This window comes from Protopterus annectens, chromosome 4.part1, assembly GCF_019279795.1.
Source record: "Protopterus annectens isolate FY-2018-M chromosome 4.part1, PAN1.0, whole genome shotgun sequence".
NCBI lineage: Eukaryota > Metazoa > Chordata > Ceratodontiformes > Protopteridae > Protopterus > Protopterus annectens.
The window spans coordinates 309667640-309688685 of NC_056734.1; the positions used below are offsets into that span (position 1 = coordinate 309667640).

The window sequence follows — 21046 nt, forward strand, 5'->3', positions numbered from 1 at the left end:
AGCTTAATTCTCCAATAATTATTCCTTTCCACCTATAAGAACTCTATTTATGAATGGTTAACTAATTCATTACAGCTTCTCTAGTCCCTGTACTAAGACATACAAATGATTATAAAGTACATCAATTCACCTCCTTAGCAGCATTTCTAGTCAAAAGCAATGGCATATTCTCCATATATTTATATCGGTATTATAATGTCATCATATAAAAAAATATGTTATTTCAAATTATGTGGGACTATGTCAAAACACAGCAGTAATGTTATAAAGCACAGGGAATCTCTTCTTGCTCCAATTTTAAGCAGCTATATAGATTACACCATATGCCTTTCTCTGTAGCTCAGTGGTAATGCTTAGTGCTTATGCCATGATAGTTTTGTAGGATTCAATGAAATACCTTCACCACAATTAATAGCATTCACCTGTAATAACCTTATAATACAGTTATAAATACTTCCAAATTGCATTTGCATTGTAATTGGTGTTCATCATTCTTACTTCCTCAGTCACATTTTTTGTCATCCACCAACATAACCCAGTATTGGCCAGCTTTCAAAAGCTTTGACTCCCCTCTTTCTCTCTTCTTGTAACAGCTGATTAGCTAGGCATATTCTGAGAGGGAAACGTTTAGCTCTCACAGGAGGTGAGCATGCTCAGTGTTCTGACATCCAGAGAAGAAAGTAGTCTGAAGCTTCACAGGATCTAGTGCTGATTTTTCCAGCTAACTTCTCAAATAATCCCCATTTGGGGACCTTCTTCCTCTCATTCCATTATTAGATTTATTATTCTATTTATTTAATATTTATCTATTTAATATTTAACTTTTGTTGATGTTTACAGTAATTCATGTGGGAATTTCCACTAGTAGCAGTGTTTATTTAAGCAATAACCAATGATGTGGTATGGTATATTGAAGATTTACCCACAGTTGGTGTGGTTTAATCAAGAGGGCAAAGCCCGAGTGATTAAATAACACCAACCGTGGGTAAATTTCAATATACCACCACCACGGAGTAGGTTATTGCTATTATGCAATGACATTATTTTAAGAAAAAATACTTACTTTTCTTAAATAATGTCTTTGTATAATGGCATCATACTGTTCTTCTACGGCTGGTGGTAACCTGCTGCCTTGTTTTGATGTACTGCGCATGCGTATGGGACTTGCGTTCCCATGCATTCCCAGTACATCAATGCTTTGAAAAGAAAGCAACAGAATAAAGAAAGTCTCTCCATTACTCTGTTGTTGTCTTCATTTCTTTTTTAAAAAAAATGTTTCGACTACTTTAGTGGTAGGAGAGAGAGACAGAATGGAGGAAATGCAAAGAAAATCAGGTACGTGTCTTTAGTTTTAAATAACGTACCTGATTTTCTTTGTGTTTCCTCCATGCTGTCTCTCTGCTATGTCCAGAGTCTGTACTATAGATTTTTAAAATTTTTGTTAAAAAAAAAAAAATATGGAGTGTACGAACAGAAAGAAGTCTGGGTGACCAGACCTTTTTCCATTGGTATATTCTGGGATTTACAGCGTGCTCGTTTTTTAATATTAATGGCCAGTCATTGTACAATTGGCTTGTTTTTATTGCTCCTGATGAAGCTTTCAGCGTTTCTCTCAGAAGTGCAGTGTGCATGTGTGCTGTTAGACACTAAAGGCTGTGTTGAGCAGTCAGAAACCATCAATTCATCACATCTGTATTTGCTTTATTTTCATGTTTCGACAGGAATATATTGCAGAACTTGGACTTTTTCATCATGGATTTATTTATTTATTTATTTATTTATTTGTGTGTTTGTTTGTTAGTTTATTTATTGGCATCTGTTTACCAGGAAAGTTCCACTGGGCACATATAACCTTTTTTAGCAGTGGTTGTGGGAGAAAAGCTCCATGGTATCATATTTAATGCAATCCATATTTACAGTAACACATTTTATAATGCAGGTTCAATTAATACATAGCATTATAATCAGTATAATAAAAATTGTATTGATATTCACAAACATTAATATACAGTCCTTGTACTGATATTTATAGATAGAAGAGTGTCTGAAGTATAAGAGAGATAGGAGTAATTAAAAAAATACAGAGTGAGGTATTGGTGGGGATAAGCAAGTTTATGTGTTTAAGTGTTTACAGAGAAGTAGTGATAGTAATTCAGTTGTGCTGATGGGAAGTAGCTATAGCAGTTTAAGAAGTACAGTAAAGTGAAGTATCAAAATGGGATAAAGTATCACAACATTTATACATTGTTTACTATATGTATGGCTCTGATCTGTCTGTTTTTAGCACTGGATTGTGATTTTACTGCAACGTTATTTGAATATACAAAACGTAAACAAAAGCTATGTCAGTACAAAGAAATTTATTATAATCCAAGCCAATAGTAAGCGCTTTCATCTCTTATGCAAGAGACTTCTTCAGACTATGGCTTTACCATAAAAAACATATGCTTTAAATACTACATTAATTAACATTTTAAAACACCATTTAACATTTAAAAGCACAGCAACATAAAAATGCGCAGTAACCATGCATACGTTAATGCTTCAACCCATTTCTTTATAAATACATTACAAACTCTTCCCTGTTATTTAAACCTGGAGGGAAACAAGTATTTAGTTTAACTTGCCAACAATATTATAGCCAACCTAGTTCTTCTTCAACATTTGCTGACTTCATATTTTGATGCACAGTGTCCAAAACTATACATTTAAAATTAATTTTACATTTCTTATTAACATAATGTTTGCTCATAGCATTTTTTGTATCTCCATTACTAATAGCATAATTATGTTCATAAATTATTTTGTATAGTTCTACATTCTGAACACATCAATAAATAAATAACATTTTTTGATTTACAAGTAAACCTCCCTGGGACTTGGACTACTGTTTTCCCCACTAATAATTCACTACTATCAGTAAATAAATATTGGCAATAGTTACAATTATAACATTTAACCATCCCTTTTCTTACCTCAGCTTCTTTAACTTTATTTAGTTTACTTTGAAAAAGATCTTTAAAGTTTCTAGCCCTTTTCTGTACAAACTTGGGTTCATTCATTCCCTATTTTCTCCATAATTTATCTATTGCCTTTTAAAATTCCCCAGTTTCTCCTTACTACATTCTTTATAGTGTTCAAATCTGTACTATTTTGTATTGTTAATGCTGTACTATAATTTTTATGTGTTTTATCACCAACATTCGTATTGACATTATTTCCAATATTATTCCTCTTAATTAATTCATCAGTGAACAACCTTTGTACTTCATCTTGAGGGTATCCTCTTGTTTCCATCCTTTTACAAAAATGTAAAGCTTAAAGCTCAAACAATTCATCATCTTTAGTTAAATTACTAATCCTTCTAAGTTGTTCCTTAACAATATTAACTTTAGTTCTATTAGGATGCAAACTAGAATAATGCAAATACATATTATTTTGAAAATCTTTCTTATAAATCTTAGACATTAATTTATTATCATATTTATATATTGTCAGATCTAAAAAAATGATTTTATCTGCATTATAAATATATGTAAATTTTATATAGGAACAAACATTATTAATGTAATTTACCATCCCACACTACAAGGACATTGTCAATAAATCTTAACATCTTAACTATAGGTTTACTATGTTCACTTTCTAAAATATTGGTTATTTCCCAACCTTGCATAAACACATTAGCATAACTAGGGGCTAGAGCAGCACCCATCCCAACACCATTTGTTTGGACATGTATTTGATCATAAAACTCTAAATAATTATGGCTCAAAACTAAATCAATCATCTCCATTAATAACCCTACTGTACTTGGGGAGAACACTTTAGATTCTAATAGTTCTACCCTTACTGTCTCCATTCCTTCTTTATTCAGATCGATGGTAGTCCACTGAACACAGAAGACATTATAAGAGATCTGCAAACACAGCAACCTCTCTTTTGACCACTACATTGCCACTGTGATCAGAAGGTCCTTCTATGGGGCACATCTCATTACTAAGGGTTTTGCATCCAGGAAGAAAGAGGTCATTGTCTCCCTCTACTCTTCCCTCATTAGGCCAATCATTGAGTACAATGCTCCATTTGGCATTTACCTCACTAAACACCGGCAAAAACTGGAGAGGCCGCATAAGTACCCTCACAAAGAGGATCCTAGGTCTTAAACATTTGTCCTATATGGACAGACTAAAAAAACTCCAACTATTCTCAGTTAAAAAAGCCACAACTATTCTCTGTCTCATATCACCTGCTTAGAGGTGATCTCTGCTTGACTAACAAAGCCATGCCTGACCCAGCTCTGTTAGAAATGCTACATCTAAAGAAATCCCAATCCCTCCACACCACACCACATGCTCCAGAGACCTCAACCTCATTACTGCAATCAACAGAACATGCTGGAGGGACAGTTTCATAACCCAGAGACTGCCCATGCTATAGAACAGACTTCCCTGACATGTCAAGCAGAGCACCTCACTGGCCCTCTTCAAGAGAAATCTTAATGAGTGGATGGGAAATAGATAATTCACCCCAGTGATCACTCCAGTGGCTTTACTCAACATAGACACTGGGAACTAAGGTCAGATGGGACGATGCCAGGGTAATCCTATGGGCTAGGCTTGTAAAGCCCCAGGGCCATCAGCCTAGTACACACCTATGAACTTATGAACCCATGAACATGGTGGTCAAAAGTCAGGCTGCTATCTACCTGGGTGCCCAAATCACTCACGACTGACTGAGTGCTTAGGACATTTGTTATTAATGTGATTATTTGGGAGGATGTCACTCTCCTCAAAGGGGATGATGATGCATTTTCTGATATTCAGGTTGAGGCCATGTTTCTGGCACCAGTCATTTGTCTGAGTGTGACCCTCTTGGAGGATGTCTACATCATATGGAAATTGATATCAGAATTCAGCTTGCAGTCATCTGCAAACATGGTCAGCCATAGCCCATTGGTTTTGGCCTGCCCCTCAGAAAAGTATATCCCAAATAACAGAGGCCCCAAGACCAAACCCTGGGGTGTGCCACTTGTTACAGGTTTACTGCTTGAGGTGGCTTTCCATATTTTGATTACATGGGTTCTATCAGTGAACCTGTTTGCTACCCATCTGGAAACATATGGATTGATGCCTAGTTGAGAGAGTTTATCTATTATGCCAGAGTGGAGAATAGTGTCAAAGGCTTTGGCCAGGTCAAGGTAGGCAGTGTGCACCAGCATCCATGGGTCAAAAAAGTCGACCAAATTTAGGAGACGTGACCTCCCCTTGACAAAGCCAAACTGTGTGGGATCAAGTGTTTGGAGGTTGCTAATGTCCTTGTAATGTCCTTGTTAATGAGGTCCATGACAATCCATTCCATGGCCTTGCAGATCAGGCTAATTAGGCCGATGAGTCTATAATTTCCCAGATCAGTGGACACTCCACATTTATGTAAAGGGATGACAGTGACAGTCCTCCAATCAGTGGGGATGAAGCCAGTACTCAGGCTTTGGTTGACTAGGGTGCATAATGGTGCTGCAATTTCCTACCTGAATTCACGTAGGATGCAGTCTGGAATGTTATTGGATCCCATGGAGGCTGTATTTTTTGCCTTTGGGAGAGCAGTGATGACCTGTTCCCTAGATATAAGGGGAAGGGGGCAGGTACTGGGGATGTCCTGATTTACTGATGGGGCAGAGGGGTAAAGTTTTCACTGAATCTGTCAGCCAGCAATTTTTCTATATCTATGGCATTTGTATATGTGATGTCCTTGAACACCAGTTCTGAACAGATCTGGGTGCTTCCTTTGAGGATGTGGACATATTTGAAGAAGGCCTTATGATTGTCTCTAGTAGATGTGGCCAATCTGGACTTGAAGTTTTCATCAGAGGATTTCATTAGTGCTCTTAGTGTTCAGGCTAAGGAGACATTGCTTCCAATTAGGCACCTACTCCTTCTTGGTCTTCAACAGCAATTTTTTCCTTCTGTTATATAGTTTATTTATTGCAGATGTCCACCAGACAGATTTACTCTTCCTTGTGGCGGATGGTTTAGTCCCGTCAGGTATTCCAGATTCTATGCATCTATATAAATGCTCATATAGTGCTTTGGTGTAGTTTTGGATATTGGTGCCAGTTCCTACAGGGGTGGGGGGGGGGGGCTGTGAAGCTGTTTATACCATTCCTCAGGAGTCTGTAATCAGCTTTGGAGATGTGTTTATGTCTGATCCTAGTTATAGGGAGGTTGTTGGGGGAGATGGTGACTTTAAAAGTGACCACTTTGTGGTCGGATCCTACCAAGGAGGATGATACTATAGGGATGCTGCAGTGGTTACTCATGTTAGTTAATACCAAGTCCAAGATATTATCACCCCGAGGGCCCTTGTGGATGTATTGACTAACTGCTCCAAGGCATTTGCATTGAAAACACCAAGGAATCCCTGAGCATTTGTGTTCTGGCATGAGTAGTTCTTCCAGTCTATGTTTGGGAAGTTAAAGTCACCCAGGGTCAGGATAAAGGGTTGAATCTTTATCTATTCCAGCAGGACCAAATAGGTGGACTGGGCATCTTGAGTCAGATTTGGGGGCTGGTAGCTAGCTATGATTTGAATAGGGGTCTTGTCAAAGGTTAACTGCACCTGGAGTATCTCCTGTGCATCATACTGTTTGGCCAGCCTGGAGGTGTGTATATCTTTAATGTATATTGAAACTCTACCACCTTTGCCTTTACTGCCCACAGTTTGGGGTCTGAATGTATGACAGGATGAGTGACCAGGTAGGGGCAGGGTGATCTCCACAGCTTTGAACCATGTTTCTGTAACTGCACAGATGTCAGCATTTTCTAGGGTTAGGAATGCTTGCAATGAGTGCAGTTTCATGTTTAGACTCCTAGCATTTAACAGCATTACCTTTCATTTGTGTTTTGTTGAATTGTTTTATGTTGGTAGTTTTAACCTCATCACTTTTCCTAAAAAAGGCACTATAGGAGAGGCAAAAGCCTTTGCCAGAAGTCTGAAGCCCAGGTGAGACAGATACAGGCAATCTTTGGCAAAGCATCATGGTTTGTCGATCATATATTCCCAGGCTTTCAGGTAGTGGATCCCCCTGGAATGACACCAGAAACTAAGCCAATTGTTAAAGTCAATCATTTTCTGTTTGCATTGAGGCATCATTCTACGTTACAGCAGGATGCTGCTTAAGGCTAGGGACATACCTGCTTGGGACACATAATCAATGAGCTCAATCACGTCTCTCTTCATGTAGTCCAGAGAGGTATGTCTCAAGTCATTCATGCAATCATGGACTATGACAGAGTCATAATAGTACCTGTTGTTGAGAGTCTTGCGTGCATGTATGATATGGAGGATTCTGGCACTCGACAGACAATTAACCATGACTTTCTCCTTATCCAGCCTGGTGAGAGGCACATCTGTGTGTCTCACAATGGAGTCTCCTATGACTAATATGTTGGATTTATGGTGAAACCTGGATGACAAATTCATCTCCAATTTTAACCCCCAGCCACCCTCGGAAATAACTTCAAATATAACCCCTCCAGCTATAAATAGGGAGCAGGTCCTGGCTGTACTCACTAAGGCCAAGAACACAGCCTCAATGAGACCAGATAATATCCTTGGATACCTTCTGAATAGCCTAAGATATAATCCAACAGGGCCACTGGAGTCACTAGTTAACTATAGTCTCAGAACAGGCTTTTTGCAATGAAAATGGAGAACTGCAATGGTCATCCCTCTTCCTAAGGGTGGACCATCAACAGATCCCGGAAACAATAGATCCATTAGTCTGACTAGTATCATGGAAATAATTAACAGAGACATAGGAAACGTGAGACACTAAACCCAACACTGTTTGGTTTTGTTAAGGGAAGCTCATGCCTACTAAGCCTGATGGATCTCTATGAGGAGGTCACCAAGGCAATGGATGAGGGTAAAATGGTGCATACTGCGTACCTCAGCTTGGTTAAGGCATTTGACACTAAACCCCATTCAGGCATTGCAAACAAATTTATGGAATTGGGCATAAACACCTATGTAATGTGCTGCATAACCAATTGGTTCACAAATAGAACCCAAGAAGTAAGTATTCACGAGACCCACTTCACAAAAAGCTGAAAGCATTACTTATATTTATTAAGTGCTGGGGAGCAACAGTTTCAGAGATATGTCCATTTTTAAATGATAGGTGTTTGCAGGGTAGCACTAAGAGCTTTTGAATATAAAGTGTAGTTTGCTTGCTTCACCCTGTCTTCAGTGCAACATTTGAACTGTCTTATGAAAACAATAAACTAGAATGTATTGCATTCTGAACATCTGTATTTGAAATAACATGAACTTGAGGCATTCCCAATGTTTGTTTTGTGTTTTATCTGGAAATCTGCATGTGACATACACTGACTGTTCACATGTATATTTGCATTCCCATGACTCTGTATTTTGAATTACATGTGCTGCAGTGTTTACACTGTTTCTCAAAATTGTAAACTAGAATTATTTACAACTTGCATGTTATTTAAGTCTTAAACCATACTAACATTAGAAGCTGAATCCTGCTGTGAATTATGAGAAAGTATGTCCCTTACCTCATTCATTACAGTGTACTTCTTTGTTTTAACTCTTTTGCTTCATCTAGAATGATTTAACATTACTGAACTAATAACATTGAAATTTAAATGAATATTTCTGGAACACAGTTTTTGACTGATTTACCCAACTTTTAAATTTAAACCACACATTTTCTGGTAATTTTAATGTAGAAGTATTGTTTGAGATCTTTATATAATTTACATTTATTGAAGTTTTAAACTTTTCTGGGATTTACTGTCTGATTTAGGTAGACAATGCATTGTAATAAAATTAAATGCTCACATAAGGAAACTTGAAGTTGTGTTGAGAAGGTGACCTGGTGTCTTACAGCTTTTTCAAACTTCCTCTTTTAAGGATTTCTTTGGATCTGTAATATCACACTGGAAACTTGAAGGTTTGCCTGCTTTGAAGCCACTGCTGTTAACTGGATAATGTCCTTTACATTTGTACCTTGATGAGTCTGAAGGTTTTAGACTTTATAGATTTTTTGATGTAATGTTCTGACGGAACAGTGCATTTCTATAATATAGACATGCTGGGCAACTGTATATTTTCAGAACTTGCATGGGGTTTTAGAACTTACTTTAACTGCAGTTGTCACCCTCAAAAAAACACAAAATAATGATTGCTTGCTATTATATGAATGTAGAAATACTGAAATATACTGGAAGTAACTAGAAGAAACTAGAATGATGCTGTAATGCAAGTCTTTATCATTTAATTACATAGAACTGTGTTGAGGAGGTGCCAGTCTTTACTTAATGTGCCAAATCTTCATGTACCTTTCAGAATAACAGTATGCATACACTGTAGTTCGGTTAAGAATGTTTTGTTATGTACAGTGGAGGTAGATGACAAAAAAACAATGCTGATAAACTGAAATAGCCTGAGTTATAATGTCTATAGCTTCAGCACTCATTATACTCTGAATTATTTCTTTCGTCCTGAATGATTTAATTAATACCATGGAATGCTGGATATTTGACCTGATTTCTGCTCTAACTCTCAGTGTCTGTACCAGACTTCTGTGGACTGTGCTTCATTGACTTTCTACCTATCAGTCTGAACTAATTAACTTACTTCTTTGTCTGAAGTACCTCAGCTAATAAATCCAAAACCCTGTAAATTTCCTACAGGTTTTACATGTTTCTTTAACCTTAGTCTTCAAACCTGTTTGTACTTAATTTACTGCACATTTTGTTGTCGCATATTAGTCTTATCAGTTTGCTTGACTGGAGGTTACTGAAAGAATCCTTTCTATGTAATTGTGTGTTAAATGTATACATATGCTTTAATATGTCTTCTTTTCTAGGCCTATACAAAGAAAATTACATAAATATTTCTGACAAGCTGCATTTAATTGAAACTAACCTTACAGTTGTGTATGTTCTTTTAGTTCTGCTATTCTTCCCATGGCAAAAATCGTTCAGGGAATGTAAAAGCTCACTCTGCTAATAGAGTTGCTACATCTGAAGCATGTTACAAAATTGTAGATCCATTCTTAATTAGCTACCATGTCCTCTATTCACAAATTTACTAAATATTACAAACTGAATGCATTTTTAGAACCAGGACTGAATTCAGTTGGACTGTTCTGCAGGGCATTCTGGACTATAGTTCAGCTCCATTCTATCATTTCCTCTGACACACACACACACACACACGCACACACACACACACACACACACACACATACACACACACACACACACACACACACACACACACATACACACACACGTGTATATATGTATATATAAATATATACAAACACACACACACACACACATATATATATATATATATATAGGGCTGTCAGATGATCGACTTTTCAGAAACACAAAAAATAAAAAAAAATATATATATATATATATATATATATATATATATATATATATATACATATTGAAGATACTTAATACATAGAAAATGCCCAGGTCTTTGTCTTTTCTGATGTGACTCTAAGTCTGCACTGTTACTGACCCCCTTCTAGCTATTTTTCCCACAACCTTATTGTAAATTGAACTTTTTAACCTCCTCTCCTTCTACACTGCTGTTAATATCTTGAGTAACTTGTTTGCCTTTCCTTATGCTTATTTTGAAAAAGTACATTTTGCCTCTCATTGTCTGTTCTGCGGATTTATTTGCTCTGAATTCATCATCTAAATACCTGTTGGATAAAGTAGTATATTTTTACTATCTAGCAAGCACTTTTTTATGTTTTCATATCAAGAGGTCAGTGGATTTTCCATCTAGTGGCTGTGGGTAGTAGCCTGGTCTGTGTATGCTGGAGAAACATACTACAGATTCTTGCATGTATTATTTTATTGGCTGGAGGGTTTATTAATGAGCTTGTCTTGTTTTTAATTCCTTTATAAATTCTGTACAATTGAGTGGTTCTTGGCTCATTTCTACAAAGTAAAATACTTTTATTGAATAATAAGACTTTTATAAGTTGTTTAAAGTATACTGCTGTATCTTTGTTTGCGGTAGCATTTCACTCCGGACACTCATTTACTGTGCTTTTAGATTAGAAGGAGTGGGATTACTCATCTAGTGGTAGTAGGTGTTTGCCTGATCTATCTGATTTGGAAAGCACACATAAGAGCTCTAATTGTAGTCATTGTATTGGCCAGAGGGCACAGTCAGTTTTCTGTATTTCTAATCCTATTATAAATGCAGCACATTTGCATTGAGCAGCTGAATGTGCCAGTGCACTGTACAGACACAGAGATCTGAAAACATTACTTATTTTCATTATACTGTGAGCATTTACTGTGCTAGTTACCTTATTATAGTACCCAGAACTATTGCTGCTCATACAGTATCTGATCTTGGTACTGGACATCATCACTGGTTATATTAGCTGTATATCACACTATGTAAGCACACTTCCCTCATCTGGTTACAAACACCATCCACTCCTATTCCTTTGAAGTAGACATTAAGATCTGCAACCATGGATGGGCACTTTCCTGCTCTCTCTGCATCCAGCTTAGTGACATGGGTATCGTGAGGCAATGTAACAATTGGCTTATGTACACTGACAACCACTAAATTTTCAAACAGACAAATACAGAATGTGAGTGATGTATTTACATGTTGACATTGAAGGTTAGACTCTCACATACAGATGCAAAAAGCAATAAATAGGTTGTCAGTGACTGACACACACATTTCTCACCACACCCACAAAGAACCACACACATAGAGTCACATATGCACAGGTGCACACATATAATTTGCCCAAACCTCAAAACCCTTTGAGGTGCAGCCTTGAGAAACTCCACAGACTCCAAACTGGCCGTAATCTTTTATTATAAAATGTAAATGTTTTCAGGTTAAAAAACCCTTCGTCAGACAAACTTCACATAACCATGACAGTCTTTAAATATTAAAACATTTCTAAAAGTAACCAATTACTTTCTATACTTGACCCACCCTTTACTTAAGACTGGTTTTAAAGGTACAGAACTATTTAACCCAGGTGGGCTGTCAACAGCCAGCTGTATGATCCATCTTAACTCTGCATACTCTGTATCATTGACAATACCCCCCCATTTTTTTTTTCATCTGTGCAACATGCAGAATCATAAAAACAAAAGTATGATTTAGAAAGCTAGAAACATGCTGGTACAATGCATTATGTTTATCCTTCTGTCTAATAGATGACAAATGGTGCAGTATTCTTGTTTTTAACTTACAATTAGTTTTTCCAACATAAAAACTTGGACATGACCTACAGCATGCCAAGTAAATCACATTCTCTATATGGCAATCTGCATAAAACTCAAATGTGTATTATTTGTTTGTAACAGGATGTATAAAATAATTTAAATCATTCACATTTGAACATGCTATGCAATGCCTACAGGGAAAAGTCCCTGTTCTCATGTGTGCAGAGGAAACACTGTTAGCCTTCTTATTTTTTAAACTAGGTTCTATGCATGACATGTCTTTTATATTATTACTTTGCTTGAAGGTAAATGTAGGTTTCTCATCTAAAATATCCTTCAAGTGATTGTCACTTTTAGCATCTTCCAGTTTTGCTTAATAATAGCACATATCCCATACAAATTGTTACTATAAAGATAGCATTACCTTGGATTTGTTGTCATACCTATTAGATGGCTTCAACTTATCTCCCTGCTGTTCTTTATTATCGGAAAGCCATGGTCTAGCCCCATCACAACAAATAAAGCCACATTTCATTGTGCCTCAGTTACCAAGCACATAAGTTGAAGCACTCCACATCCCAATATTCTGGTATTAGGAGACTCCATTGTCCCTCTTACCATGCTGGATAAGGGGAAGGTTGCAGTTAGTGGCCTGTCAAGGGCCAGGATTCACCAGCCCATGCAAGCAGTCAGGTCACTTACCTCTAAGTATTGGTATGACTCAGTCATAGTCCATGTGGGCATCAATGACCTGAGATGTACCTCTATGGACTATATGAAGACAGACATGATCAAGCTCTCAGGATATGTGTCATAGGTAGGTATGAGGTAAAGTATGTTCTGGGATTTAGACATGGCGGTCAGTTTGTAGTGTGTTAGTTTCTCGCAGGTATATGATAGACAGCGTGCAATGTAAGTGCAGGGTGCATAGCAATTTTTTTTGTGGTATTCCTGGTAGTGCGGCCTCGAACTATATATATATATATATATATATATATATATATATATATATATATGTACTGGGGGTGGGGGATGCAGGAGGGCTTTCCACCCTGCTTATACATAGATTACTTGGGTTTTGTTGGTGTGTGTGTGTTGTGCTGGTTTCTTATGGTATAGGGAGGAATGTCATGTTTGTGTTTTTATTTGTGTTGTGTAGGGTGTATTAAAAAACAGCATCGCATACTGAAAATTTGGTATTATGAACTTTCAGTATAGTGACACTCATTTTTTTAATTTTTTTGCTGTAGCAGAGTCTCACCTCAAGATACTGAAATTCAATATTTCAGTATTTTGAGATTTAAAAGTGGACCTGTTCTACTTGCTGTTTTGCACATTTCTAGGTGCAATCTGTTTTGAAAGATTTTGCTGCTCATTTGGTATACACATTATTGAATGTCACATGATGACATTAATGATAAATCTTTGCGGATATGTGCCAACAAAGAATATTTTTATGACATGTAGAATATAGTGACAGTACACAGAATTTGATTTTGCAGGATTTTTTTTTCTGTTATGTAGTTTATCTGAATGTGGCTAATAGATACTGAAGTCATTTTTGATTTTTTTTCCTGCACATACTGTCATAAATCTTACTTTTTACTTTGCTAAATATTAACTAATGTCACATAACTGGGGCAACATTTTGATTTTTTTCTTGCAGCTTACATCTATTCTAAAAATGATACAACCGATGGCATTTGCCTACAATCAAAATATTACATTAAGGTTAGTATTAAACATATTTTCTGACCTCAGTCTAATTAGGCAGCAGACAGACCTGTGTTTGAATGCATCTAAAGTATTGTAACATTTTCTTAATTGTTTACAGTATTTCTTTAAATGATATATGAAGAACATCCCTGAATTTTGTATGTTTCAGTTTTTAATTCACTGAAATATAAAAGGATCTTATATAATATATACTGAACATTATTTAATGATGAAGACCTTTATAAATTGATTAAGTACAATATTTCTATCCAATTCAGAAAACAATTTATATTGCATTACCTTTTTTGCTTGATGTCATAAGAACTCAGTTTGGAGTACTAATCATTCTACCTTTTCTCTACCCCTACCTTCCTAGTTTCTCTTCCAACACCTGGCCAATGATGAACTCTTCCATTGCACCCAGACTACACTCTTACGATGCACATCTGCAGATCCAAGGAGTAGGAGGCTCACAATGTCAAAAATCCCCTCCCCACCGTACTCACACACATTCTTCCTGGCTTAGTTATTTTTATTTTATTTATTTTACAGTTAAGGGAATCGGTTCTACTTTGATTCTTTTCAGCTGTGAAACAGGCTTCAAGGACAAGGGGAAAATGCCACATATATAAGGGGGACGTTTAGTGCAGTAAGCCAACCAGCATACCTTTTTTCCTTTGTTTGCTATTTTAAGGTGGGGTGAACTAGAGTAATCAAAGTAAACCTACACAGCCACAGAGGAAATATGTAAAACACCACACAGACAGTGATTTAAGAGCAGGACTGAACCCCATATATTGCTGTGAGGTAGATGTGTTACCTCAAATGTTATATGATGAACATAATCGTTATCTCATATTATGAAGTTTCAGTCTTAGTCCCTACTAATAACTTCTTAGAATATGCATATTCTTATAACCTCCTGTCATACCTTTTCCTTTTCATTTAACTCATCTTTATCCTTAGGACTCCTTGCAGCTTGATGTTTTTCTTACAGTTTTCCTCAAAACTGCACACAGTGCTCAAGCTGTTTCCTGTCCAAGACAAGTACAAAGCAACTGTCACATTTAGTTTCTGAAGTGCCCCCCCCAGCTTAAGGTTATATCACAGCATTTTATTTGCTGCTACCATGAACCTTACCGCTGTCATCTTGATAATTCAGTTCAGGTGTGATAAAACCCATGTCGTTTTCCAAGCAAGCCATCATTCATTCCAATGCCCCTAATGGGTATTTCACACCAAGGTTATTGTGGTCCAAGTACAGTCCTTTGTATTTGACAGAATTAAACCTTAGCTCCCATGTTTATGTCCATCGTGCCAATTTTTCTTAGTCCTTCTTAAACTGTTGTATCCTGCATCATTTTAAACTGTTGCACCTGTATTTTAAGAATCATGACATATCCATGATGGCATTTTCCCTGATGGCAAAATGCCCTGAAAGCAAATTGTCTATGTTATATCCTCACAACTAACAAATATTAAACATTGATAACAATACGTTACTGCAAGTCTCTCATTTATGTATCCCTTATATACTTCTAATTTTCAACAAAACAGTCAAAAACAATTTACATTTTATTATGATTTAAGTAAATACTTAATTATCATAGTTTCATTCAACCAGGCAGAGTAATGGCGATCTAGTTTAGTTTGCCATAGAAGTTCATTCATTTACAATAATTTGTAATTTTCACTTCTAATGTCGTCTCTTATAACATCTAACACAAAAAAGAAAACTTAAAAGACTGAAGAAAAGAATGTTTAAATATTGTATTTTTAAAATCTTAGTTTATTACAGTAACATGTTCCTTAATTCTACTGGATAACTTTTTTCTTTACTTTTCCTATGAAAAAAGCCATTAAATAATATATATGTGCACACATTTATTTATTTATTTATTTATTTATTTATTTATTTATTTATTGCAGTTGGTTTACCAGGATAGTCCATTGGGCCTTAAAGAACCCGTTTTCAATGGAGTCCCGGGGAGAAAAGCTCCAAAAAATAAATGTACATTAACATTTGACAGTAACAATCTAGGTACAGAAAGTTATTAATACAATGTAGGCAGAATAAAAGTAAAAAAAAAACATGCTAGCAAAAGAAAAATGCAAAACATAAATACAGATTACAGAACAAACATAGTAGCTAAATAAAGTAGGTTATGATATTAAAGGACATTAAGTAGAGTTGGGTATGTGGGGTGGGTGCAAGAGCATTCCCACTGTGATGCTAGGTGTAAGAAAAGAGACTTCTTGAAGGTAGAGTGATTAGAGTTAGTGCGGATGTTTGGTGGTAGGGAGTTCCAGAGGCAAGCGAGGCTGAAGGACAGAAGGCTTTTGCCTGGGGGATGAGTAGGTTTGTGCACTTCTAGTAGATTTTGATTATTTGACCTTAGAACTCTGTTAGGTAGGTGCATTTTAAAGGCAGAGGAAAGGGAGGGACAGTTGGAGGGGTTTAGAATAAGCTTATGGGCTAGAGTTAGTTGAGTGTAAGTTAGTTGATTGGGAAGTTCTAGCCATTTTAGTTTATGGAGGGAGAGACAGTGGTGAGTGGAAGACTTATGGCTGGTGGCAAATTTTGCAATTTTGTTATAGCAGGAGGTAAGCTGTTTTTTTAACAAGGACTGAATATTAGTTAGTAGTGGGGCGCCATAGAGAAGGGAGGGGATAAGGAAGGAAGTAGAGAGAGTGATTTTAGTGGCAGATGTGAGGTAGGCATTTTGTCTGTACAGCATGCCAAGTTTTTGATGTGTTTTTTGGATGTTTTTTTGTAGGTGGGAGTTAAATTTAAGTTGGTTGTCGATGTGGACCCCAAGTAGTTTGGTCTCTGACACTATTTCAAGAGGTGAGTTGTTTTGACTAGTAATTAAGAATGAGTTCATGTTGGGAGGAGTGACTTTGGAGGGAGTAAATAACATTAGTTTGGTCTTGGTAGCATTGAGAGCTAGATGATTGCTTAGCATCCATTGCTCTGTGGAAGAGAAGGCATCTTGAGTAAGTTTTTGTAGTGTAGTGATAGAAGAGGCAGAGCGGATGATAGTAGAATCATCTGCATATTGGATGATGCTAGAGAAAGGGATTGATTTGTGGAAGTCGTTAATAAAGATATTGAAGAGCAGAGGACCCAGTATGGAGCCTTGTGGAACTCCGGTAGGGGTACTAAGGAAAGAGGAAGTGGCTTTTTTCCATTTTACAGCTTGATTTCTGTTAGATAGATAGCTAGAGAACCAGTTCAAAGAGGAGGAGGATAGGTAGAGTTTGGAGAGTTTAGTTAAGAGCAGGCTGTGTGAGATAGTATCGAAGGCTTTGGAAAGATCAAGGAGTAAGGTGGAAACAATTTGTCCAGAGTCGCGGGCTTTATTTACGATTTCAAGGAAGGAGAGAAGGGCAGTCATGGTGCTATGATTAGGTCTGAAACTGTGCTGTGTGGGAGTTATAAGATTGTTGTCTAGGAGGTGAGGAAGGAGTTGAAGTTGCACACATTTTTCAAGGATTTTTGAAATGGGGGACAGGATGGCTATGGGACGGAAATTAGTAATGTTATTATTGTTACCACCTTTGTGTAATGGTATAATAAAGACTTGTTTCCAAATTTGGGGAACTGTGCCTTCTTGTAGGGAGCGGTTAATTAAGATGCTAATGGGGTAGGCAAGACTTTCAGCAGCTATACTAAGAAAGTAAGAAGGGATATTGTCAGGAGCATTGGTACATGGTTTCAATTTCTGAAGGAGTTTCTTAATAGTAGATGTAGGTATGGGATTTAAAGAGAAGAGAATGCAGTCAGGGGGGGTGGAATTATGGGGTGGTGTTGATGAGGATAGAATTTGTGTAGAAGAGGGGGTAGTGGAATAAGTGGGTGGGGAGTAGGGTGTAGATGTAGAGACTATGGGGGTGGGTGAGGGGGTATTGGATGATAGGGAGGAGATGGAGAATGAGGAGAATGCAATAAATAAATAAATAAATAAATGAAACTACTTGGGCTTCTGGTCTGATATTGTCATTTCTTTATCTCTCTAACAGTGTACAGCCTACCACCCATCTCAAGCGCTTCATCTCCATCACTCCAAGCTCCCTTAACTGCTCTGTTTTAACAAACAAGGTTTTTGTGCCATACACTAGTACTGTTCATATCACTGTTTTGTACACCTTACTTTTCAGCTTCTTTGGCATACTTTCTTCACACACTACCCATGGCACTCTATCTCTTTGGCATTTGGTAAAGTTCTTCTAATTATAGTTTTGGCCTCCTCATTCAGACTTCCCTTCTCTGCACCCCTCCAAGATACTTGATGTTGTTAACCTGTTCATATTTTTCCTTTTATCACAGTTTCCAGCTTCTTCTGATTTCCTCCCATTCACTTCCATGATAAATGTCTTGTCTGTTTTCAGTTTCATCCCATGTACTTCCAGTTTTGCAGTGCATTCCTCCATCCTTTGCTGATGAAGTAAACAAATATTTAGTATCTAAACAAGTATTTTTCCACACTTGAAACTGAAATTCAAAACCTTGACATTACTGAGGTGTTTACCCACTCTTTTTATTATCTGTGAAGTGGATACTCATTTTCTTGATTCCTTCAGATAAGACTAAAATTACCACACTGTGATGAGCACATGATCCATAACCACCCTCCTGAAGGTACTCCACTAATTGCCTCCATTTTACCTGATAAAATCCATCACATCACAATGCATGGTTCCCTATCTTCTAGTCATACAGCACTCTAGTTTATCAGCTTGTGTCTTAAAACAACCCCTATAGTCATAGTGGAATTATGTGCAGTACCAAATCTACAATTTAACTGACATTCAGGCAGACCATATATACCAGTAATCTTTTACTGAATTATCCTGTAACCCAGTTACTTCCGTGGAAGGTTGGGTGCCGAGCTGGCAACTCGACACAGTAAAACTCTATTGCCAATTATGAGCAGACAGGTGATCCGCTGTGGCGACCCTAATCGGGAAAAATCCAAAAGAAGAAGATCCTATAACCCAGTCACAACTCTGGACAGTGTTACAGAGAACTCTTTCTGCTAATGAACATGTGTTGGTTGCCAAACATTTCCCAGGGATTTTCTCTGTAACTCTGCCTGCTTTGACTTTTATGCTAACTGTACTTTACTGACCTAAATGGTGCCAGCCCTATAAATATAACTCTGTTTTTTTATTTTATTCAGGCCCTAGAAGGATATAATATATCAGATAATATCACACTATACCAATCATACACAGCTCATACCAAACACATAGTCCTACATATGCTGAGACTCTTAAAAGTAACTTGCCTATACCCCCAAAGGCCTCCAGGATGTTACCTAATAAGCAAGTCCACCAGGCAATTTCACAAATACACAACACAGGCAGCACTCACCATGAGATGTACATTAAAAATTACACTGACTCACCTCTAAAGCTTATAAGGCAAACCTCTACACACATTCCAATCCCCTAGTCAAAATGACTCCATAGTAAGACATACCAATGCACCTCTCCTCAGGTTGTGCAAGAAGAGGGCCACCATCAGCTGTGCATCAGGTGCTAGGATTCACCACATTCAAAACCTTGAACCACAAATGCACCTATAATGCAATCATAGTGCATGTGGGTGTAAATGAATTGAGATATACTTCCCTGGACTATACAAAGAGAGGTTTGATGGAGCTCTCAGAATATGGTTCTGAGGCAGATATGAACCTAGCTTTGAGCAGGATTCTATCATTACCAAAAAGGATGCTGCAATACAAGTAAAAGATTATTAATTTAAACAAATGGCTTAGCTTGTGGTGTCATTCAAAGGGGATACAATACTTATTAGCCTGGAAGGAGATTTTAGACAAACCTAACTGCTTTGCCAGGAATGGCCTACACCTGTCCCTCTAAGGCTTTCATGTATTGGCTAAATCCTTGTCCAATGTCCAACCCCATTGTTCCTTTTTTATCCAACTTCAGTCTTCTAAAACTTCCAACATAATAAAGCAGAATCCAGAAAAGTATTACTGCTCAACACTAGGAGCCTTAATAAAATACTTCACTTCCTACAAGCTCTCCTTACCTTGGAAAACATTGGTATATGCATCATCCCAAAGACCTGGTTCAAAACCAATGAGAGCACTGCATCACTGCAGCATTTGAATACCTACCACATGTTCTGGGCTACTTCATTAGATGAACGCACTAAATCAGTGGTGTTTTCATATTCCTTAAAAAAATATTCACCTTTGGACCTGTTAGGTAAGATAACCTAATGAACTTACTGCATATCCGTAAATCAAATGGGTCTAGGGATACGCATTCTAGGGACTTAAATATAGCCTGTGACATAAATAGGACATGATGGAGGGGCAGATTTATCTCCCAATGACTGCTACCTCTTTGGAACAGGCTAGTAATTCAGGTGAAGCAGAGCATGTCTATGACACTGTTCAAAAGGAATTTGGATAAGTGGCTGGGGCATGGTAAATTCTTACCAGGGATAGCACACACAACCCTCCTGGACATGGCTAGTCATCACTAAATGCAATCTTGGTTATTGATTAGTACCTCTACCGTATTACATTGGGTTGAAACGGCCAGGCTTAGAATGACCTGCAGGTCGATAGCCTAGTAATCATCTATGATCCTATGATAATGACCTGGAACTCTTCCATATCAAACTTACTATGAATAAAGCCCCTTATTATATTATGGTTAACTATAGGAGACTCTCAATGTCTCCCTCAGCCCATACCTCTTACCTAACTAATATGCATCAACCAAATTACTGTTCTTCCTGAGACTTCAACTACCCCTCCATTAACCGGGAATATTATACATTCTCAAAGTATATGTACAGATATTTCTGGACTTCATCAATAAAAGCTCACTAGACCAGTTAGTCTGTGTCCCAACCAGGGGTTATAAATTTCTGGACTAATATAGGACAGCTTTGCTCAATACCAGCTGTAACTTTCTCCCTGGCCACATCAGACTGCATACCAGTCACATTCATCTTTTGACTGAAGCCAGAAGATTATTCCAGTGCTAATCTACTAAAATTGAATGATGACTACTCTAAATTCAAAAGC

The 21046-nt window shown here is 37.2% G+C and overlaps 1 protein-coding gene across 1 annotated transcript in view; it reads left to right on the forward strand.

Annotated features, from left to right (window-relative positions):
• Positions 1–21046, forward strand: part of LOC122800843 — a 1417490-nt gene that overhangs the window by 990224 nt on the left and 406220 nt on the right. The window contains exon 19 of the mRNA XM_044070157.1: positions 13927–13991. Within this exon, the coding sequence (XP_043926092.1) occupies positions 13927–13991 (65 nt within the window). The remainder of the gene's footprint in view (positions 1–13926; positions 13992–21046) is intronic.